Here is a 23,663-nt window from a genome sequence, read left to right as displayed (position 1 = left end):
CTATTTTTATCTTTTACACCGTGAAGATATCATTCTTTTTGATAACATTTTTCTTTTAACTACACTTAAATTTGTTGATGTATGATCGAAACATCTTCGGATCTTCTTCGTTTCTCTTCTTCGGCAATCTTCAGTAATCTTCGGAAAATGTTCGGAAAATGTTCGGAAGTATCTGCCTGGCCTTCGGAACAATTTTGGAAAATCTTAGGAAATCTTCGGAAAGTGGTCGGAAAATCGTCAAAAACGTCGTCAATAGTTTATTTATACTCAGGTATATTAAGGAGTGGGTCAGTTTTTATTTAGTGTAAAACTTCCAGGGGTGGTCTATCTGGAGAACCATGCGTACAGAAGGCTTCTAACTTAGCTATGGTAAACGACGGCCCAAAACAAGTTTAGTTAATAGTATTGTTGCCATGGCAACCAATCACTTGACTAAATAACAGCTCACTTCCGGTTTAGATTTTAAGGCCTCTGCAGACAGGGAAGAACGGTACTTATTCAGTATTTTATTGCGTAGTTTGACTACTTACCCAAGTACCATACCCAATGTAATTGGAATGCATGTCCAAGTCACGTGACCAAAGAACTGTCACTAATGTAACTATACACACTACTTAAAGAGACTTTCAGCAAGGTTTGACAACCGTTCCAATTGCATTGGGTACTGTTCTTGGGTAGGTAGTAAAACTACAGAACAAAACGCTGATGAAGGAACGTTTTCCACTGTCTGCAGAAGCTTTCAAAATTTAACCGGAAGTGGTCTGTTATTTGGTCACGTGACGCATTTCAAGTAAGACAACAACGTTAAGTTATCTATTAAGTGGAGATGTAACCTGCAGCCAAGGTTTGTCCACATTGTATGAACCGTTTTTCCCTCACTTTTTGACTAAGGAAAAGATGACCCAGCCCTTAATATACCTGAGTATGATAAACAGAATATTACATGCCCACTTGTGGATACGAATTTTATCTTCTCGTGTTCAACTCAATATCTCACTCATTCGCGGCGCTCACTGTGAGATATCGAGTTGAACACTGGAAGAGAAAATTCGTATCCACGCGCGGGCATGTAATATCCTCTATTTACCTAATTACGGACCGAAAAAATTAACCAAGCGAAAAATGTATCATACCATCTCCTCATCCCTTGCCAATTAAAGCACATATTTGTTGACTTAAAGCGCCCACGCTACTTCAAATGTAAGTTACAAAGTTAATTTATCCGTGCGAGAAACTTATACACAGGGAAATAAAATAAACTTATTGTTTATAGACAAGATTGATACTTATGTTTTTAGCAATAAAACAACGAAATATCGTCCAGACGAAATAATTGCCTTTATCATGATTCTTAACATTATTCTATAAACTAAGTCACTCATGATGTTCCGATAACTTAATAGGCAATTTATCATGAATAAAATCCAAACAATCAGCCAACTAAAACCACCCCAACACACACTATTCTGAATTCTATCCGGACGGTTTTTTACGACAATTTCAACACATCATAGTTCTTTACATAACTGATATCTTACCAAGGATTTACAGCAAAGCGTTTACCATATCTCGTTTGAAAGGGCACAAAAGTTATTTTCTGAAAAAATAGGTTGCCTTCTTGGGAAGTAATGTTTTGCAAAATTACAAAAAGACGTTAAAAAAGTTGAGAGAAACAAAAAATTATGTCAAACCTCAATTAAACAAAGCAAACGTATCCCAAAAGTAAACATCTGGAATTGACGGCTACTATTTGTTCGAGGCGTGAACAGAAGTATCGCGTTACAGTCACCGTGGTAACCTTCCATACATGTAAATTAGAGTTACTTTATTCCTCCCCAACGAGAACACTGCAAAACGAAGCTCTTATCTGAAGTTATCGAGCTCTGCGCAACGTCAGATTATTCAATACGAATAAGCGATCCGAATAACTGAGATTCCAAGCGTGAAACTGGCGATCCAAAGGGTGGTTAGTCGCATTTGAACAACATGTGTTAACATCGCGAACACTTGGGAAACGACAGGTACGATCATTTAGCTAGAATTCTCACTTCAAATCTCGAGGTTATTCAGAAAATTTCTTTCGTAGATAATTAAATAAAATACCTTCTGAGTTGTTTTCCACTCGAAAAACATCTTGAGGATCTCTTAAATCGTTTTAAATTCGTTCTAGTGTCTCCGCCACTTCGAACGAAATTACATGAAGGCGCATGTTGAAGTGAAAAAAAAATTGCTTTTAACATCTTTATAAATTCAGACCTAAGAAAATTCTAAGTAATGACATTTAATAGAAGTTTGAGTCATGTAAGTGTTGCTATGATTAAAGAAATGTGTTGGAGTGTCTTGGATCGAAATCTCCTTCTGGGACCACTGTGCGCGCCTAGTTTCTTCAAATCGGGATCGATTCACGTACTACTCATTTGTTAAAAGTGTGTTACTTTAAATAAAATAATAATAATAATAATAATAATAATAATAATAATAAAATAAAGCAAAAACAATAATAATAAGAATAATAAATTAAAAAACCGCACAACAAATGTAAAACGAATTAACCAAAGTTCAATTTGTTGTTCGCCTGGCTCTTTGTTACAATTGAAAAATTTGTTATCTACACAAAATCAAACGACTGAAAAAACAGTATATATGCTGTCGGAATCCAGCAGAGAAATATTGCACAACAGTATCAAATACCAATCTCAAAATGCCACGACTCGAGCATGGCAGTGGAGTCCAGGGCGCAAGCCATCGAGCAGAAAAAGCTACATCTCTTGAAGTAAGCAACTACATTCAGAATAATAATGTGATATTATGATTAGACTTATTTCTATTTTCTTTGTCCTTTTTTGACAGCTGACAGCCAAGCGCGCGTCATGATTACCTTCAGTTGCTTTCTTTTTGCGTTGGTGTGTCTCGCGCATTCCAGACGATATTATGGTCAATCTAACCACGGGAGCCAAGGTAGGCCATTGGAGACTCGGCTATATTTTTATAGGCCATGAAGACCGGGTGGCTGCTGAGATCATGGATCCTTTGATTTTAACACGACAATGGATAAATCAGATAACAATACGAGAAATAATAATAAGAATAGATAATGAAAAATAATGATGATGATGATGATGATGATGATGATAAACAAAAATGTTAAAAAAAGCCAAAACACAACAAAGCAACCCCCCTAAAAAAAAAGAAGAAAGAAGTTCTTACCACGACACAAAACATAGATGGGTTATTTTTTAGCTCTTATTAACCGAGCAGGAGGTCTGTATGGGAGAATCTTCACCAAGGTCGTCAGTACGGACCGAACGCAGTGAGGTCTGTTTCTCACGACCGAGGACAAGATTCTCCCGTACAGACCGACTAAGCTCGGTTAACAAGATGTTTATTACATGACAACCAAAAATTTAATTCGTTTAATTTAACTGTGGCTTATACTAGCTGACTGATTTTGCTTGCGAACGCCGATGAGCTGAACTTAAATCTGTCAAAGTTTGGTCCTTCTTTACTTTTTTTCCCCGTTACTTTTTCTTTCTCATCAGGCTTTTTGTCACTTCCACTTGTATTTTTAGGGGAAAATAGTCAATGTTTTTGTATGTTAGTTTGCAGCTTTTTGCCCGCAAAATAATACCGGTCTAGATGTCGGTCTAGATGGGAAAATCTTGTCCGCGGTTAAAATCGATTTCAGCCAATCAAATTCGTGAATTCAGTAGTTTCCAGTTAGCCAAGCCTAAATGCGGGGCTCAGGGCCGGATTCTTCAAAGTCTGATTAAGCTAACCCAGGATAAGATAGAATTTTTATCTGAGTTTTGTAACTTTGCGGTGAGATTTTCTGTTTACATTGGTTGGCCTTCTGTTTTGAGTTAAAATAATCGCAAAATACACAAAACATAAGGAGTGAAAAACATTTGTGTACAAGAAAAAAATATCCTTCGGTTAACTTTTAATCCTGGGTTAGCGTCAAACCGGCTTCCTAACAACCCAGCCCTGATTACAGCAAGTTAACCTGACGTGAACCCGCGATCCAATTGAAAACCAGAAATTGGTCGGCTGTGAACTTCAAAAAAACACGTATCCTCAATGAGCTCTAAAATTTGAGCCCGCGATATGGTCACGTGATACTGGTCAGCGAATACCTTGTTTTGACAGATATCAATTGACCATAACGTGGTTGTCCAATATCAAAGAGGGACGCTATGAATGAATGAATGAATGAATGAATGAATGAATGAGTGGATGGATGGATGGATGAATGAATGAATGACAACTTTATTTAAGTCTCAAGTCTTAATAGCTGAGCACAAGTGTTCTACTAATTGGGGAGACTAAAATATAAAGTAAAATCTATTCAACGCTATAAACTAAGGCTGCCTCTGTCAACCTATTAGCTGGAGTATGCCGCCATCTTGCGCGACTCCGTCGCCGCCGCCGTCGTGCGCACGCGCTCACGAGCAATACCGCTAGCCATGATAACCATGAGAAAATCAATTCATTGGTTTACTTTTCATTCCTATATGAGTATTGGGCTCCGCTTGGCGGCCACTTCGGGCCGCCGGAGCTCCGCTACAATAGAATTAGTTTTGAGGTGGCGTAAGGAAATGAAGACACAATGGCAAATATGTGACTGACATTTGCTGGACTGGGTCGTCCTACTGTACAATGAGGAACCCAGACTCACCTTAGAGCTTCTGCAGCTTTACCTCGAATTTTCAATCAGCTTTTTCAAGGGTCCCCTCAGTCGGATTGAGGTGATAATTACACCTGTTATTTGAAATAGATTGAAGGTTTGCTTAACGTATTTTTAGGACAATCGCTATTCCCAAGGAAATCAGTGATTACCGAGAAAAAAAGTCGAAATCGGTAAAACGTGACCCATATTTTACATTAAAAAGCGAAAACCAAGGTCTTTTAAAATTAGACCATTATTATTATTATTATTATTATTAATATATATATGTCTAAATTTATGAAAACGGTGTTAAAGACTGAATCGGGTGTTTTTTGATTTATTTGTTTTTTTTTTCATTTCTTTGTTTGTTTGTTTGTTTGTTTGTTTTTCTTTCTGCTTTCGCTGTGACAGCAGCTTGTAAATCTTACCTAGCATGAAATGTAGAAACTCCTTGCCGCATGTTTCATTTATTTAGGGTTTTTTTTATTATTATTTATCGACCCCCCCACCCCCCCACCCCCCCTTTTCAATTTGCGTTAAGTTTAGCCCACGCTACACTCGTCTGAATTCAGTTCGCGCGGTGACTCTGACAAGGAGCGACCGATTAGCGTTCTGTATTTGCTGTCTAAAGGAAGTCTGCCCGAGGACATCATTAAGTCCAATGAAGGCCCAAGTCTAACGATTTGCTAGCAAGCGTCGTCCATTATCGTACGTGAGGCGGGCCTGAGGAGATGTGTAAACTGTACGGGTCACATTTAGTCCCCTAACAGTAGGCCCTTTGCTCTGTGGCGATAATGTTGTGCTTGCTTTAGACAGCAAAACTCTTTAGCCACATCGATTTAGGGCTTAGAAGTGCAATGGACTAGACATCTCTAGCTGCTGTTGGCGTCATTTTCTTGGAACTTTGATGTAGCTAAAGACTTAGAAAAAAAATCTGTTGAGATGTGGATGTGCCATTCCGCGCTCGACAAAATTGAAGTACATCCGGGACATTGCTATTTGCGACCAAAACATGGCCATGAGGAGAGAGAGGAACATGAGTTCAAGCGCTGATCGTGAGTAGAATTTCCTTGTTTTATCAATTTTAGGCGCTCTCGGCTTAGCTAAGTATCAGAATTGTCTGTGATTCGCTAGCGCGGAAGAAATTTATTTGGGTGGTTTCCGGGCGATAATTGACGTAACGACAACATGTTGAGTGTTCGCTTACTGCTAACTATGGCCTAGTTTGTTTGAATTGCAATCGATTCTCGATGTAGGAAGCTCTTGTTCAGTCCATTTAGGACGATGCAGGCCTTTAGAAAGCAATAGATTGGCTCTCCGCCGCGCTTTTGATATCTGTACGTTCGTGTTGATTTAGACTCCAATTTCATGTTAAAAGCACTCTTAATTAAATTGCACAATTCATGATTCAAGGAAAAGACGGTGAATTTAGTCTTCCTGGCCTCAAAAGGCATACAGGAGAGTTATTTGCTGCTATTTGAGCTACGATAAGCCTCGTGGAAAGCTAGCTCTAGGACAGAATTGTAGCAAGATTATCAGTGACAAGTCAAATTCTATGGCTATGTTTTTGCGAATCCGGTCAGATATTGAGATGAAATGTCACGTAACGGTTACTTTTTGGCTGAAATATAGAGGTAAATAACCGATTCCACTGCTTACCATGCTCTTGTTAGCGTGACTGGCTCATTTAACCCACAGTAAAGACATAGTGAGGTCATTTAGGTGAAATCGCAGAGGTTAAGCCTGTCTAAATTAGTACCGCGGCGAACCAAATGATCAATGTAAGCTCTAATTTAGCTTTGTTTGGCTCGTTCGACTCATTTGCAGCGATTTCAAAGGCTTGTATAGGCATGGTATGGACTCTATTAAGAGTACACGAGGTAGATAGCACTCTCGGTACGACATGGCCATATTTATGTACATTTTCTAACCGATTTTCCAAAAACATGCCCGCTATTTTGGTGCAAAGTCTTTAACACGGTTTTCATAAATTCAGACATATATATATATATATATATATATATATATATTTGTTTTTCAGGAGGTGGTTTTTGCTACGGTAAAGCTAATGGAAACTACCGAGATCCGGATAATTGTTCCGGGTTCATCACCTGCTCAAACTGGATAACGTACAAAAAGAACTGTTACCGCGGCTTAAAATAAAACAAGGACACGGACCGGTGTGATTGGCCACAAAATGTACAGTGTGGACAAGGTAGGGTTTATTAAAACTCTTTCTTCTAAGATATATTTTGCAACATCTGGGTCCAGCTGTTCCTGGGGGCTGAATATCACTATCCACTAGCGAATCGACATCCAGTAGATATATTTAAGTGTTGGCAAATAAAAAAATTTCCTTATCATGTAGATAGTGTGATATTTAGTGGACGATAGCGTTATCTATCCTTCGGAAGACTTGAGCTACAGTTCAAAAGGATAGTACGTTCTTGAAACATTTAATACTATTGATATTACAAATGAGACTAGTAAAACCACAATTCAAATTAGCAGTAGCCGGTCGACGTACAGTCCGCGGTTTCGCAGTTCGTTTTCACGAAGTGTTGAAAGATCTTAAACAAGCGAGCTATTCTTAGAACAAGCGGGTGCTAGAGGGAAGAAATACTCCTAATCGCTTCACGCTACTGGAACCGGAGATGAGCACCGTCCGGATGGGCCTCTTGGCGACAATTTAAACTTAACTTGACTCCGAGAATGACATTATGGATATTTAATTACCTGTTACTTAACGGTGTACTTTTGTTGTTCCCTTCATACGTCAATTAAAAACGTGCTCCACAGAAGCGGAATGCAAGACAAAGACAACGAAGGGCCAATGCTGCAGTTTACCTTTCTTTTATAAGGGGGTAAAATACAATTCTTGTACCAAAGCGTGGCACAACAACCTGTGGTGTTCGCTGGACACTTACTACAAGGGAAGGTGGGGAAATTGTGGTAAGTAATATGAGAATCATGTTGTGATTAACGTAACACTGAAAGGTAAATGTCTGCAAGGGGTTAGGGTTTAGGGCTAGGGTTTTGACTGCTCTGTGATTTATCTGTTAAATAAGTTAATGCTTCGCCTAAAAACGAGGTGTGAGCTAGAGGTGAGCCGGAGGTTAAACCGGAGGTGAGCACCGGCCGGATGGGCGACTTGGCTCCAATTCAGACTTTACCTCACTCCGAAAATGACATTTGTGGATATTTAACTAGCTGTCACTTGACGGTGTACTTTTGTTGTCCCTTTCATATGTTAATTAAAAACGTGCTCCACAGAAGCGGAATGCAAGACAAAGACAACGAATGGCCAATGCTGCAGTTTACCTTTCTTTTACAAGGGGGTAACATACAATTCCTGTACCAAAGCGTGGCACAACAAGCTATGGTGTTCGCTTGACAGTTACTACAAGGGAAGGTGGGGAAATTGTGGTATTAGAATGATATTAAGATTAACTTAACACTCAAAAGTAAATGTCTACAAGGGGTTGGGATTTAGGGTTAGGGCTTTGACCACCCCGTACGTGTGTAATTCATCTGTCAAATAAGTTGATGCTTTGCCGAGGTGAAACGAGTTGAAACGAGGTGAAGCATTTCCAGGGCCAGAATTACGATATAATTTAGCTTGACAATGAACCACCTTGAAGCAAACTGTCGATCTGCCTTGAGTTAACAGCCAAAAACCACCATTTGTTATCTCCTTTTTCTACATTTTTTCAAGAAGTTAATTTAAAACTTCCATAGAGATTTAAAGAAAAAAATAAATTGAAACAAGAGATAAAGAATCTTACCAATAGTTAGCGCGAAGGTCCATAAACAAGACCCGATCAGGGCCTGATATGATATAATTTATCTTAAAAATTAGTTATTTTGAAGCGACCTATTTGGCTTGAGTATATAGCATTGATATCCATTAGTTAATAGCTAATTCTACATTTTTTTTTTAAAATCATTTTTAAATTCCCATGAAGATTAGAGGAAAAAAAAAAACCCTTCTATCTTAATTAGTAATTAAAGCCAGCCATGAATATCAGTCGTTAGAGAGGTGTCAGACCTAATATCAAGCTTAAAAACATTGGCCTTAAAAATCATACAGCATATCCTCATTGAGTTAAAAATCTTTTCTTTAGTTTTGTAATTACACAATTTGAAGTCCTGCAAAACTACGTAAAAGAGAAATGCCGTGAATTACCTATAAAGGCAGTGAAAGTGTAATAAGAACAAAACTAAACCAAGCTCAAAAGTTTCACCATCTGAAAGGTGGATATTAAAGAATTTAACAGAGTTAATTTCAAGAGGGATGGGGTAATCAAGATCATAAATCCGTCCCAGGCTCAGTACAGCGGTCACGAAAACTATAATCGTTCAGCCTTGCTTTGCAACCGCGCTAGATACATTATGTAGCAGCATAAATGCCGTTCGCATTAAGAGCACACATCAACAGGTACGCTAAGGTCCTTTAACATGGTACATCCTTTATGTGATTCACCGCTAGCTTAACATATCCTCGTTCAAGCATTCTTCAACTCAGTATTTCTAAAGGGATCAGGCAATAACTAATGGTGTTACGACGAAGCCGTTCCTTTGGAAATTTGTAGGACTGTTAAGTTAACGTTGTATTTTTTGTTATTCCTTACATCTGTGTATTAGAAACGTCCTCCCCAGAACCTGAATGTAAGATAAAGGCAACGAAAGGCAAATGCTGCAGTTTACCTTTTACTTACAAAGGAGTAAAATACAACTCCTGTACCAAAACTAATCACAACGAGCTGTGGTGTTCGTTGGACACTTACTACAAAGGAAGGTGGGGAACTTGTGGTAAGTAATAGAATGATGTTGTGATTAACTTAACACTTTTGAGCAAATGTTTGCAGGAATCAAACTAAATACGCAAATATAGCAAACATGTGACTTCTTCCGAGACTGCTCAAAGATCTCGAACTCCGTTTGTAAGCTGTTCACGGGCACTTATTGACGCCTATGGGATTTGTTTCTCGACTAATTTGATGTTTCGTCCAAAAATGAGTACAATCATTTTGAGCCAGGTAGGATTACTTTTAGTTTCAAAAATTAATCATTTTGATACGAACTGTTTCCCTTGAAAACTTAAAATTGTCCATTATTTGTCCATATGGAGGTATTGATCACTCTGATTACATTGTCAAATAATTCGATGTCATCGCTTAAAAAAGCAAAGGATATCTTTAGCACCTCCTAGTTTCTATAACACTATTCCATCAATATAAATAGAAACGGACAACCACTTCCTGTTTCCGTAGTACATGAAATCCTTTAAATGCCTTTGGAAAAGATAATTTGCAACAAACCATGGTTTTTTTTTTTTATATATAGTATAAAGAGATATGTGCAAATGCTTTTCAGGCGTTAGAAGTGGACGAAGTTTAAAGTCTTTCTTCCTTTAAGTCTTTATTGCTGTTTTGATGTTAGGTGGAGAGGTAAGTACCGGTTGCAAAGAGGGAAGCACTTCCTATGATGAATGTGGGCAAAGGTGCACCTGTGTTGGAGGCCAATTGGTTAACTGTGTTCGAATTAGAAAGGAATTCACATCATTGACAGATACCGAGCGAAAACGTCACATAGATACTATATTAAAAGTATCTGCAAAAGGTGGTAAATATAGGGCAGAATATGAACAGCTCATAAATCAGCACTATAGGCTGTTCAGTACAGAAATTCATCAAAAGAAATACTTTCTCCCCTGGCATCGTTATTACATACTGCAATACGAGAACCTTATGCGAAAAGCCGATTGCACTTTTACAGCGACCTACTGGGACTGGAGTCTAGATTCCAGGGAACCATTTAGCACAGGTCCAGATAACGTTTGGAACAAAGACACCGGGTTTGGAGGAAATGGCGTAGATACTGATCAAAACTGCGTGCTGGACGGTCCCTTTAGAAAGGACGACTGGAGCCGAGTGAGACCAGATAACGCGCGCCGTGGGCCAGACTGCCTAATGCGGAATTTCAATGGAATTCCTCCAGAAGAGATAGATGTGATAAGGGCCTTGAGCATGGGTGAATTCACTGAGTTTGAACGGACTCTGAGAGAACCGCTGCATGACAACGTACACTGTCAAATCGGGGCCACCATGTGCACATCAGAAGCCGCTTCCGCTCCAGAGTTTTTTCTTCATCACAGTTTCATCGATAAGATCTGGGACGATTGGCAAAAGAAAAGCCTGGCCCACAAGAACGCATACTTTCCGACGGTTCGAGAAGACATGCCAGAAACACAGCTGAGACCTGCTGAACTGATTGATCTTTCCAACCAACCAGGAGGTGTAAGCATTGAGTACGAGCCTTTCCAGCCAGAAGAAGAGATAAGGAAAAAAGTTGCAGGTAAGAAACCGTTCATGCATCCAGCACTTTATATTAGAGACACATTCCAGTGGGCGAATATTCCAACAACTTACTTCATTCTTCTTTTCCCTCCTTTCCTTTTCTTTATTTCTTTTCTTTTTCTTTTTTTTATATTTTTCATTTTTTCTTCCCGTTCTCTCTTTTTCCTTTCTTTCTTTGGTCTTTCTCTCCTTTGTTCTTTCTTTACTCGATATCTCTTCTTAATATTTAACTCGTCTCTCACTCTTTCCCTCTGTCCCACTGTATTGGGTGTAGAGCTATGTTTTAATTTTTCTAAGATCTGTCAAGGTTCAGGAGCAGTCAAGTAGCAGTAACGACGTCACAAGGAAGAAAAACGCACAAAACAAAACAAGAAAACAAGATAAAAATTAAAAACAAAGCAATCAAAGTGAAAATAATTAAACCAACATGAAAAGTAGGCGTAAATCCCTTATGTTTCTAGATAAAACACTAATTTCCTTTTTCGAAAAAATTGGCAACCTTAAATTCAAGCTTCTGTCTGAGAAACTAACGGCTTTTTCCTCATAGGGGGTTGCTACAATGAAGCTTCAGTTTTGTCAACACTTTTTGTCAAAGTTCTTCCTAAAATAATTTACTTCTTTTGGCGGCAAAGCATTGCGCCGCAAAGGTAAGCAGGTCCCAAGAATTCGATTCATTGTTTTTTACTACGAAATAGATCTTAATATACAAAGAGAAACCGCTCATTCGGGCCCTGGTTTCAATCAATCAATCAATCAATCAATCAATCAATCAATCAATCAATCAATCAATCAATTAATGCTTAAAATTGCTTAAAACTAATGCAACCAACACAGTTAAAATGTAATCATTCTGCTATTCTGCAATAAAGCTGTTTGTCTTTGTTTGCTCCAGGTTTGAGTCCAGACCAGCTACGTCACTATCCGCGCCGAGCTTTCACTGGTCTCAGTCTACAAGCTGTCCGACTGTTCAAGATATCAGCAGCTGAAGTAAAGAAGATCAGAGAGCTTGAGAAATGGCTTGATCCCAATGTGATCCAGCCTAAATATTAACACTGTTTGTTTGTTACCCTAATGATTGTAGTGTGCACCCCTTTGTCAGATCTCAACACCTAGGCCCGTCCACACGTATCCGGATATGTTTGAATTCGCAACTTTTTCTTTCCGGATACTGCTTTTGTCCACACGCATCTGACGAATTCGCGAACCAATCCGGATATTTTTTAATCCGCTCTCCAGAGTGAAAAAAAAAAAATACATCCGCAATGAATCCGATAACTTGTGGACCGTGAATCCGGATATTTTCGAATTCGATGTCGTATCAATATCGTGTCCAGTCTCTTACTGGACAATAAACCAATATGGCGGCGCAACGTGTAGGCCTACATGTAGTTTTTCTAGAGTGAATCCGGATGCCATCGAATGGGTGTGGACAGGCGAACTCGATTTGAGTACGTTACGGGAGCACGGGGAAATTTTTGAGTCCGGAAAGAAAAAGTTGCGGATTCAAAAATATCCGGATACGTGTGGCCGGGACCTTAGCCTTGGCGTATTAGGGAGTTTACATAAACCACAAAGACAGCGGCAACGAGAACGTCGCTAAACAAAAGGTTTATTGAGCAGAGCAATGGCTGTGCACGCGCGTTATAATTCTTTGTACATTTCATTGCCGTCCTCTCCAAAGCAACAACGTGAAATTACCAAACTATGCGTTGTCTAGAAAACGTTCACGACGACGGCTAATTTTTTTAAATTTCAATTTCGAATTTAACGCTGTGTTCCATATTCAGTTTTGAGTATCGCGAGATTCCTAGGTAGTTTCGCTTCGCCGTTGTGGCTTCTTAAACTCCTTATTTAACATTAGAATACAACCCTGAGTTTTCTGTGAACGAATCGTTAACAAGGCGTAGCTGATTTGACTACTCCTCATAGAGAACAAGGGCGAGTAGTGTAATTGTTTTAGTAGACAAGCACAAAACGTACAAACGTAGGTATTTTTTAAATCAAAACTTAAGCATAATTTTCAGTTTCAAGAGCAGCCCGAGCGATTGTTGTCTTTCAGCGCATTGTAGATAACAATGAGAGAGGCAGGCAGAATCTCGAATTTCCATTAATAGAACATGCACAGCTGAAGGGCTACTAAAAAAAAAAAACAAAAACAAAAACATGCACATGCAGATTCAATGTTACCGTACATCTGTTGAGTACTATGTCACAGTGCACGTCAAACTGTGGTAAGAACATCAGTGGCACACTTGCATAATCATCTATCACATTAATTTTTATATCATCTGTGATTAGCTACTGAACAGAACACAGCAACACGGTGACATGGCAACATCTATTTGATAATCGGGAAATTAGAGCAACCCTTCTGAAATCGTGAGATTTTATTGGTGGATTATCATCGCACGATGGTTCTGAAAGAATATGGGAGGGAGAGGAAGACTCGGAGAGGGTTCCTCTTGCTGTTCGCCCAAGGGTAAATTCTTCAATTTGAAGAGCCAGGGAATGTGATCTCAATGATATATAAACGCACCTGGTTCGTCTGCAACATTGCCGTATAATGTAGGAATTAGGCAATCTTTTCAAAACTTCTTTCACCTTTTTTGACTTCAATTGCGAGGTCGTTAACAACAAACTAGGCATTGAGAATACAACTGATTGAAACCAACGGATAACTGCTCAAAGTACGTGTTGCTTCTGTAGTATGCATAATGTAGAATGTTTTGGTCCGGGGGCTTTGATATGAAAGAGTTGCAGATGCTCGCCGGAAAAGTTGAATTGAATTCCTGAAGGGGACCAGTTAATCTGGGCATTGCTTCGGCTTTTTTTGACCCCTGAAAGATAACAATTAGAACGGAACAGGCTTGATTACCAGCTGCTGTCCGGGAAAGGAGCCCGGACAAGTAGATTGGACTCAAGAGACCAGCGAAAGTCGAGCCCAAAAAACGGAAACGTGTTCTTAATTTCCAACTCTTCTAGTGCATCTTAAAAGATACTTTGACATCTAAAAAGTGGTGGCGTTTTGTCCTGAACACACTAAATAAGGCCAAAGCCCTTGAGATACAATCCTGGGCCAGACGACGAACATTCCCGACCTTTTCATATGGAAGACCAAACTCCCTTTGTTGTTTTGGAACTAATGATCGAGCTAAGGTTAATTAAAATTAAGTGACAATTATAATCTAGTCGGAAAGAATATTTTGGCATGATAAAAGTTTTATGTCCAGGCCGCAGTTAATTAGGACTTAAAGTTTTAGTAACCTTTTTTTGTTGATAATATACAATTAAAATCCAGTCATAAGCATTTGTGCCTGAGCTTGAGTGGCTTTTTTCGCTTTATAGTAAATCGTGCAAGGTTTGCAGGTGGGATTTAGATTGCTTCTCAGTAAAACGGTAGAGAATTGTTTTAGCAAAGTTTCTGGATTGCTAATGGTTAGAAATAAAAATAACATATGGGATAAAATGTTTTAGTCCAATTTTTTTTTTTTTTTTTTTTTTTTTTTTTTTTGTCTCTTGAGTTTAATTGCACCTCACAATATAGGCAGACTTTTTTATTCATTCCCAATACTCGTCTCTTAACTCGTTTCCGTAGCAAGGGTTTACAAGAGATACTGTTACCGCATGGACTGGACGTTACGTCGATCACGAGGGCTGTCCATGCCATTTGAGTTCAAAAACAGCAACACACTAGGCAGAGGTTCTCTAATTGACTATTCAAAGGGCTTAAAAGTATTGAACTGATTATAATCAATCTTCAATTGCAAGTAAACCGGTTGAATAGTTTACTTTATTGATAATCACGTCAATCACGATTCCATGCACGAGGAAATGACGTCACATTTCAAAAGGGTTTTTAAGATTCACGTGTACTTTTGAGAAATATTTTATCAAAGCGCTAAAGATCTTTTTTCGTGTTTACTTGGCTAGATCTTAAAACTTTCGAGTGTTACACAAATTATCGACTGCGTTTTGGGTTTGCGCAATTGTCTCGAATTCTTACAACCCCCTTCCCCCTCTTTGTGTTTAGAACAGGCTACGTAAACACAGAAAAAGTCGTTCATTGCTTAATTGTAAATTTCAGAGGGCTTTGATAAAGGAACCGCGAAGACAGCACAGAAATAAGCGATAACGTGAACACAACCTCCACGGCGTCTATTTCATTGTACAAAACTTGCCGAAAACAACAAGTTTCTTTACATTTCCTGTTTCCTTGAATTTTTCCAAATTTCTTGAATAAATTTTGGAGCTGGTCTGTCTTATTTGACTAGTATTTGAAATCCAAGATGGCGGATCCAACTTGGCATTGCTTTAATGTATGGCGCTATTTACTCGTTATAAACTATCTAGCGGCGAGAATCATCAACTTACATTCAAGAGGGAGCCTTGAAGCCGTTTTCGAGCCAAGAAATTGGCAAATTTAAATTTGTACCTACAGCTGGAGAAAAGTACAGTCGAACCTTGCGTAAGCGACCACCCAAAATGTCAAGCCTACATAATCACTTATGGGGAGGTGGTCGCTTACGAGAGTTTAGACCATATTCGGTCAACATTTGGCTAGATTAGAATAGGGTAGCTTTAAAGACTGACCCCATGCAACAATGCCAATGCATTGTTTTATTAAGGTGAAAAGTCAATTACAAGCAAAAAAATCCGCCTCTTCCCATTGAGAGATTACCTTCTCTAGTACAACCCAGGAATACGATAATGTTGCAACACCCTATCATCCAATTTCCTCCCTATTGTCTGTCAACTGGTCGCTCACGGCAGGTTAAGAATGCAAGAAAATTTAGTCACGGTCGCTTACGAGAGGTGGTCGCTTACAAGAGGTTCCAAATATAGTTATTTGGCTGGGTAACTTTTGGTATTTTTGAAAACTGGTTGCCGAGGATAGGTTGTCGCTTACTAGAGGTGGTCGCAACCGGAGGTTCGACTGTAGGAGTTTAGTTGTTAAGTGGTGATTCCCTGTCTTTTATTCCGAAGTAAGTTCCTTTCAGGACAACGGACCTCGACGGCGACAGAACAGTGTCGGGAGATTCGTAGAACAGGTATGTTATTAGCTATAGAAAGTTTATTGTTGTGTGCAAAACCAAACGGCACTTTTATTCAAATTGTGACTCAGCATGTAAAAATGACTCAAAATTCAGGGCGACAAGGTCGGTGGATAAGCGAAAAACAAGAAGCAATTAGATCATTCATAAGACTGGTGGCTAAATTAAAGGTTATCAAACGTTTCAAATAAAGAATGGTGGTTTGTTTCTTGCTTTGTGTGTTTTACAGGTGGTTTATGTACTAACCAGTACAGACTAAACTGAAAAATGACAAAACTAGAAACACTAGATATCGATCTACAGTAAGCTGACTGGCATGAAATCCTGTCTTTGTAAGACCACCTGGTATTCGCGATAAGAGGGCAACATTTTTAAGGTACTGAACTGTAATGATAATTGCTCTTATTTAATCTACACAGCATGACATGATAAAATAATTATGTTTAGATTTAGCGGAAAACGAAAAAAGCAAACAAACAAATAAACGTCAGGTTTTAGAGAAAATAATTTACACGCAATCATATGATGGTCCGTCCCTCCTTGAAAAAATGGCATAGACCCCATCAATTTATAGACTTTTACAAAGATAATGTTTTGCTACAGGTTGAACAAAAAGTGGCCCATGAACCAAATTGAAAGGTATCGTTTACATTACACATTTTAGGGGAACAGAAGAAGTGTGGAAGTGTGAGACTTAGGTAATTAGACAAGCACAGCTGTGTGGTGTTACTGAGCATGCGTAATTTCCGTAGAACATAATAAGGATAAACAAGGGTGAGTCGACCGTTGTTGTACGTTTCCACTTCGAGCGGAAATCGACTGCATCTACTTTTAAATTAAGACAGCCTTACAAACGATTAAGCTTACAGGAAAGTCGAAGGGTAACTTCGTTACCAATTTAAAATTAAAATTAAGATAAAAACGTTCGCTGGCTGAAAAATTTCAAAAAAGAACATGAGCTTTCGGTTGTCAATCTACAGCCTTCGACGGATAAAAAATGGATTGCAAATTGATAAAATATATGCAAGAAAAGGCGAGATAAAAATAATAAGAAGAACAAAAGCAAAGTATAAATGTGTAAAGTAGGTGACTATTGTTTAGAAAGAATACTATACTGGTTTAGAATCGGCTTAGAATTATTGTCAGCTTGCTTGGTAGCAGAGGTATGCCAAGCCTCCAAAGTTTTTCTAATGCGAAAAGAGCCTTTGTCAATGACACTAGAATTATCAAAATCTATGCGACGGTCGAATGACCACGCATGTTTCGCAATGTTCGAGCCATTAGCACATGTTTTGACATTCCTGATATGTTCTTTTTTACGATCGAGTTTCAAATTTTTCAAGTTTCAAATTTTTTAGCCAGCGAACGTTTTTATCTTAATTTTAGTTATGTCTCGTCCTGGTTGCGCTTCAATCTGTAGTCAATTTAAAATCCTTTCTCCGCTGAAGTCAATATCAAACATATGGTTAATTAATAACTTTCATATATGAACCTTTTTGCAGATCTTCGGCAAGAATGGTAACCTTGGCATTTATTATAACAGTACTTCTGGTGAATTTGGCTGCAGGTGAGATGGCTAGTTAAAACTATCCAGCACCTATCTGTAGACGCCTCTATGTTATTTGGGAAAGTTAACATCAAAGAAATTAAAAATCTTATATTCCCTTTCACTATGCGAACAAAACAACAACCCAGCAACAGCAACAGCAACAACAACAACAACAACAACAACAACAGCAACAGGAGGAGGAGGAGTAACATGCTGAATAGTCTAACCTGCTGAATGTTTTCTCGATGAGTGCCCCAAATGAAAAATTATATAATAGAAGAATTCCCTGAAAGTGGAAGAAATGTTGTTTTTCATGTTCAGATGAGGTTTTGATCTTGAAGAATTTGAAAGGAAAATTAAAGTATCTCAAGATATAATCCTTCAAATATTTTCGCTCGCTGGCGATTGGTCTAAACGCGTCACGTGACTGAATATGACGCAGCTTAAAGTGGGGAACATCCGAGTGATATTCCCCAATTTTCAAAACTACGCGTAGTTGAGAAAAATATTTCAAGAATAATAAACACAACAGCTTCCATTTAGCGCGAAATTATGCTTGGATATTTGTCCTTGGACATAATCTGTTCATTAAAGGACCCTAGTCAGCCTCCGCTATTTTCGATGCCATCAAATTTATTGATATTGCATGGTGAGGTAAAATCTTATTGCCTTACTGTGAGTTGTGCTTCTGAAAGTATGTTTAATTATCTTAAGTGGTTTCACAGAGATTTCCTTCGTTTCGACATGCTCCGAAAAAAGTATCATTGCCAAACTCTTACATGTATACAAAAACAAAGGTGTGGCTGACTGGGGCCCTTTAAAACTCACAGTTTTCCTCGAGCTACGCTCTCGGAAAACTGCTTGCTTCTCGGAACAGATAATGTCCGCGGACAAATATCCGAGCACATTCTCGCGCCAAATGGAGGCCATTGTTTATGTACCGGCCAGAATAGTCATTTGTAGCTTTTGTAGATGCACTGCGTCTGTTTTGGAAAAAAAAAAAAATAGCACTATCTAGTCCCCGTTCGTTTACTCATTTCAGGATGTGAAAAAGGATGGAGAAAGTTTGACAACAAATGCCTCAAACTGTTTAACGAGAGTAAATCATGGCATGAAGCAGAGAAGTCGTGCGAAAGAGCTGGAGCTCACTTGGTAAAAGTTGAATCGGAAAAGGAAAACGACTTCTTGCTGCACACATTCATGCAAATACCAATTGGCAAATTGAACCGAGAGGCATGGATTGGACTTTCAGATAAAGAAAAGGAAGGCGAATTTATGTGGACAGATGGTACAAGCACGAAGTATTCCAACTGGGCTGCGGATCAACCCAATAACGAGGATGACGAACAGGACTGTGGCGAGATTGTAAACGGAGTCTTTTGGCCTGGAGGATTATCACAAATTGGACTTTGGAATGATTACCAGTGCCATATAAGACTGATGTATATCTGCCAAGAAAACAATAAATAAATGTATAAACGCATAAACAAACAGACAGACGGACAGACAGACAGACAGACAGAAAGACAGACAAAGCTACGAAAATGAACTGAATTAAACTGCAGGATAACTGAGCGAATGCAATTTGATGCTATATGTGCATGGATTAGAATTCCGTTTACACACCCATATTGAACAACTTTTACAAAGTTATAACTTATTCAATTGGAAATTTTTCCTCTATGTCAAAATGAGTCTTCGTGCAAAACCTTTCATTTGAGAGCAAACATCACATCGTGTTGGCAAGCCGGATAAATTCATATTGATACAATTCTGGAAAAACCAAAGTTTCCTTGCACGTATAACAATCGATTCTCCTCGACTTTTTTGACATTGAGAGGAATGTAACGGAAACTTTTCTCGAACAAAATTCCACGCGAAAAAGTATTAAAGAGAGATACGTCTTTAATACTTATCTTTACTATGCTTTTCTTAAAATCATCGTTCATATTTGTTGAAACTGATCTACATTTGTGGTCATTTTCTAACTGTAAACTGCCGTCGCTATGGCTGTTGCTACGTAAAAAAAAATTATACCACTGAATTTCGAATTCTCACTCATCTAGAGCAAAATTCAGCAATCGTTTCAAAAAGCTTTGTACCAGTGTTCAAGGGTTTTAAATCTAATATTTTCAAAAAAATTGATTTTTTTTCCTGAACATCGTCATGCTTTAGCCTATCGAGCCACCTGAAGAAAAAGAGAGGGAGGGATAGAACGACAAAGAAGGACTAGGGGTTGACACATTATGCTCCTAAAATCGAGCATTATGCTTTTTGGCACTGCCCCCAAAACGGACTATTATGCTCCAAATTATGCTCGACTGTAACTATTGTAATCGTAATTATGCCGCAAAATTTTTTTCCCGGACCCCGGAAAGTCATAATTGTGCCGTAAAATTTTTTTCCGGGACCCCCGTGAAGTGCGATAATAGAAACCATTTTGCCTAAAGTGCTCAATGGTAATGGAAACCATGTAGAACATTAAAATAGCTTGAAATTTTGTACTTTTAACTTAATAAATGGACAATAGTAGCTCTAAAAAAGGAAATAACTGTTGTGTTGCAAAATGGCACTATTATGCCGCCAAAAAAGCACTATTATGCCGCCAAAAAAGCACTATTATGCCGGCAAAATGCACTATTATGCCGGCATTATGCTCGATGCTCCACATATAGTATTATGCTCGAAATTATGCCGGAATAATGTGTAATAAGGACGGTTAATTAAAGTTTGGCGCAAAACATGACAAAATTAGATCCATGATACTTTCTTTTTCACACCCTCCAGTCGATCATAATAAATTCGACTTCAGAAAGCATTTGCCTTTTTCACTTTGCCTAAATTTAGAGCAGGATCGGACGGAAACTGGAAAATGGAAAATACAATTTAAGTACTTGTCGGGCTGGTGGTTTTATTTATTGCTATTGATCTGTTTCAGTGAAGAAGGAAAATGATGATTTTTCTTTGTTCGTTTGTTCGGTGGCTTGATTCACATCGGTGCCGGAGAGATTGACAAACGGATAGAATAAGTAAGCCAGAACTTCATTTTTATGCCTGGGTTTCCATCCAGTATTTCTCTTGAAACAGAAAGATTACATTCGTCTATCAAGAGGACAACTTTTATGAGGTACGATATTATAAAATATCCCTTAATAAAGTCTGATGTTTCCTCTGTGGGCTTTCTAGCGGGGGACGGGTTTTTATATAGAGAATTAAGTTTAAGGGTTGATCAATATGTGGACACGATGTTCGTCACGAAAGAAGAAACTTGAATGATGCATAGAGTAGTCGAAACAAAGCAAAATTGCCTTAATCCAATTGGTATTGGGATGCAAAACGGGTTGCTATGTCGTCTAGCGAGTGTAAAATGTTTCTGACTTTACCCCAAGGTTAAATACTGAAATAAGCTAAAAGTGTACAATGAGGTTTATTATTGGGAAAGTCTCAATATATAGAGCTGAATTTAATCGTGAAAACACGGTCTCAGATTTGCTTGCTTTTATAGCACTGATATTTTTTTGGTCAGTATGAGGAGAGGAAATACTTAACGAAGTGTTTATATTCGCTGTTTATATATGGCAGTTAATCAACGAGTATACTTCTTATTAGTTTGACTCTATAATGCTATTTTTAAGTACATCATCTTCCTAACGATTAGATCTCTACGCAAGACGATCATACAATTCATTTTATTTACTAGTCATACTTATATTGTCATAAATACGTCGTTCATGGACGGCATTATAATTAATCGTTTGAAATAAGCCGGCTTACATGCGCTTCATGGCAGGCAAAGGCAAAGGTGTTAGGGACGAGTCGGCAAGCTAGGTCGAAGCGAACCCGTGATTTGCTTGCTGACAAGCCTCTTCGGATTCGCCTTTGCTTGTGCCGCAGCACACGAGAGCCTCGCAAGCTAGAGTTGAGGAAAAATTGCTTTAAGATAAAGTACTATTCACCTACCTGAAGTTACTATTGTTATACTGGAAACGGTAAAAAGAAACCCTTCTTTGACTAATATTACATTACTCCTATTTAGACCGGCTAACAAAATTTATCTCAAATCTGTCTGGAAACAATTTGTTATGACCTGCCATTGTACACGAACCGGTTGATGTTTTCGTAACAACTGTATAAAAGAATGTGTTTTTCCAATTTTTGAATTTCCTTCTTGTTATGTACAGTAATTGACTTTAATGCAGTTTTATCGATTGGTTTTGTGTCATTTTTAATGGTTTCCTGACGCTTTTGAAAAGTCCCCCTCCAGGTTGGTGAAGATTAGAACCATAATTGACTCTTAGCTATGCCAAATCTGATCAATTCTTGATATTATATTCAGCCATTTTAAGCGTCATTACAGAATTACTACCTTCTTTCATGTCTCTGTCATTTTGAGTTCTTTTTCCATTACCACCTTTTTTTTTTTGTTTGTTTTTGTTTTGGTTTTTTACTAACCAACTTTCATAACTTGTGTGCAATACTATCAACTTCAAAGGTTGCTTGAACAAGTTTTAGCCGCAGCTTCTCTCTCACAGGTTGGCGCAAGAATGAAGTTTCTTGGAATGATATTGGCAGTACTTGTGGTCAACTGTGCAGCAGGTAATTACGCAACAGCGATTTAAAAATAGCGATGGCCTTATGGTTAGAGCGCTTGACTCCGCAACAAGCGGTCCGGGTTCGAGCACAGCCGGGGACTTTGTGTCGTGTTCTTGGGTAAGGCATTTTTCTCTCACGGGGCCTCTGTCCACCCAGGTGTGCAAATGGGTGCCGGCGAATTTAATGCTTGGGGCAGCCCTGAGATTGACTATTATCCCATCCAATGGATCCAGTGGTAGTAGAAAAAATACCTGCTCGCTTCATGTTACAGAAACGGGGATAACCTCCGGCCTGATGGGCCACTTGGCTCGTACGCAGACTAAACCTAATTAAAGCAAAAAGCCAGGCTTTCACTTGTGTTTCTACAACACAACGGACGTTTGGGAGAGCTATAAACACTGTAAGCGTTGGCTTCTTCGTGTTTCTTTTGGATCAATTCAAACTTTCATTCAATTATATCCAAAGTACAACTCGATTTAGATACAAAACAAAAAAAAGAACAAAAAACAAAACAAAACAAAACAAAACAAAACTTAAAAAAAAAAAAAAAAAAAAAAATGACATGAAAGCATTTGCCTTGATTGATTGGTCTATTTCAAAGATCCAAACCAATTGTAACTATTAAAATGTAAGTTTCCCTTTTTTTCCTCCAATTCTGCTAGGATGCTTTATAACTCGGTTTATTTTGTTATTGTAGAATGCGAAGAAGGTTGGGAAGCTTATGGGGACAAATGTTTTAAAAGGTTCGACGAAAAGAAATCATGGGAAGATGCAGTGGCGGCGTGCAAAGAAAACTCGGCTCATCTGACTAAGATTGAATCAAAAGAGGAAAACGCCTTCCTACTAAAAACATTCTTGCAAATTCCGCCCGGTGAGGTAATGAGAGAAGCGTGGATTGGACTCACGGATAAGGAAAAGGAAGGAACATTTGTCTGGACAGATGGTACAGATCCAGAGTACACGAACTGGGCGGATAAACAACCTAATGATGAGGATGAAGAGCAGGACTGTGGAGAAATTGCGAATGGAGTGTTTTGGCCTGGCGGTCCACCACAAATAGGAGTTTGGAATGATTTCCAATGTGGCAACGAATTAATGTATATTTGCAAAAAGAATGCTTTGAGTTAATACGCGCTATAAGGGCATTTGAAAAGAATAAAGATTTAAAATCCTAAGGAAAAGACTTATTTTTCTGTGTACGTTTTCTCCCTTCAATCTACAAACAAATCCGAAAAAGAAATAATAATATAGCTAGGAAACATATACTTTTTTTTTTACTTGTTGTACGTAGGGGTGGAATCTCGATATAGCGAAGGGCCAATGGACTGGTAAAATATGTTTGCTATAACGAAGTTTGTTATTGTAGGGATTCTTTTCCGTATAATTTACTATTACTGGGGAGAGCAGTATCGTTCGTTATACCGAGGACTTCGTTACATGGAGGC

The 23,663-nt window shown here is 38.5% G+C and overlaps 3 protein-coding genes across 6 annotated transcripts; all 3 read left to right on the top strand.

The window, feature by feature from the left end:
• Nucleotides 1-2,830: 2,830 nt before the first annotated feature.
• LOC110051509 (uncharacterized) lies at nucleotides 2,831-12,277 on the top strand. The gene is made up of 7 exons (XM_020757535.2): nucleotides 2,831-2,958; nucleotides 6,708-6,824; nucleotides 7,466-7,618; nucleotides 7,940-8,092; nucleotides 9,311-9,482; nucleotides 10,122-11,023; nucleotides 11,918-12,277. Exons 1-7 carry the CDS (start codon nucleotides 2,871-2,873, stop codon nucleotides 12,073-12,075), a joined length of 1,743 nt encoding a protein of 580 aa, XP_020613194.2. The 5' UTR covers nucleotides 2,831-2,870; the 3' UTR covers nucleotides 12,076-12,277.
• Nucleotides 12,278-15,853: 3,576 nt separating this feature from the next.
• Nucleotides 15,854-19,200, top strand: LOC110051502 (snaclec anticoagulant protein subunit A-like). 4 transcript variants are annotated; one of them, XM_020757528.2, is made up of 4 exons: nucleotides 16,271-16,452; nucleotides 16,741-16,774; nucleotides 17,579-17,643; nucleotides 18,668-19,200. In XM_020757528.2, the coding sequence occupies exons 3-4, from the start codon at nucleotides 17,592-17,594 to the stop codon at nucleotides 19,093-19,095; spliced, it is 480 nt and encodes a 159-aa protein (XP_020613187.1). In that variant the 5' UTR covers nucleotides 16,271-16,452; nucleotides 16,741-16,774; nucleotides 17,579-17,591; the 3' UTR covers nucleotides 19,096-19,200. The 4 variants fall into 4 exon arrangements, with proteins under 4 accessions (XP_089137500.1, XP_020613187.1, XP_020613186.1 ...); XM_089281374.1 differs by lacking the exons at nucleotides 16,271-16,452; nucleotides 16,741-16,774 and adding an exon at nucleotides 15,854-16,073; XM_020757527.2 differs by lacking the exon at nucleotides 16,741-16,774 and having other exon boundaries at nucleotides 16,272-16,452.
• Nucleotides 19,201-22,077: 2,877 nt separating this feature from the next.
• On the top strand, nucleotides 22,078-23,464 carry LOC110051491 (alpha-N-acetylgalactosamine-specific lectin-like). Its single transcript, XM_020757517.2, has 2 exons — nucleotides 22,078-22,221; nucleotides 22,916-23,464. Exons 1-2 carry the CDS (start codon nucleotides 22,170-22,172, stop codon nucleotides 23,344-23,346), a joined length of 483 nt encoding a protein of 160 aa, XP_020613176.2. The 5' UTR covers nucleotides 22,078-22,169; the 3' UTR covers nucleotides 23,347-23,464.
• Nucleotides 23,465-23,663: the final 199 nt, after the last annotated feature.

The sequence above is a fragment of the Orbicella faveolata genome, unplaced genomic scaffold (assembly GCF_042242905.1).
Source record: "Orbicella faveolata isolate gen_17 unplaced genomic scaffold, um_ofav_v1 contig_48, whole genome shotgun sequence".
NCBI classification, from domain to species: Eukaryota; Metazoa; Cnidaria; class Anthozoa; order Scleractinia; family Merulinidae; genus Orbicella; species Orbicella faveolata.
Note: the sequence above shows the minus strand (reverse complement) of the source record. Positions and strands in the feature narration are given on the sequence as shown.

Bases quoted from the DNA above. Each gene is read 5' to 3' on its own strand.
- LOC110051509 (XM_020757535.2), top strand. From the start codon at position 2,871: ATGATTACCTTCAGTTGCTTTCTTTTTGCGTTGGTGTGTCTCGCGCAT. The intron at 8,093-9,310 runs GTATTAGAATGA...TCTGTGTATTAG, and splicing joins GGGAAGGTGGGGAAATTGTG to AAACGTCCTCCCCAGAACCT. The intron at 9,483-10,121 runs GTAATAGAATGA...TGGAGAGGTAAG, and splicing joins AGGTGGGGAACTTGTGGTAA to TACCGGTTGCAAAGAGGGAA.
- LOC110051502 (XM_089281374.1), top strand. From the start codon at position 17,592: ATGGTAACCTTGGCATTTATTATAACAGTACTTCTGGTGAATTTGGCT. The intron at 17,644-18,667 runs GTGAGATGGCTA...TACTCATTTCAG, and splicing joins TCTGGTGAATTTGGCTGCAG to GATGTGAAAAAGGATGGAGA.
- LOC110051491 (XM_020757517.2), top strand. From the start codon at position 22,170: ATGAAGTTTCTTGGAATGATATTGGCAGTACTTGTGGTCAACTGTGCA. The intron at 22,222-22,915 runs GTAATTACGCAA...TTGTTATTGTAG, and splicing joins TGTGGTCAACTGTGCAGCAG to AATGCGAAGAAGGTTGGGAA.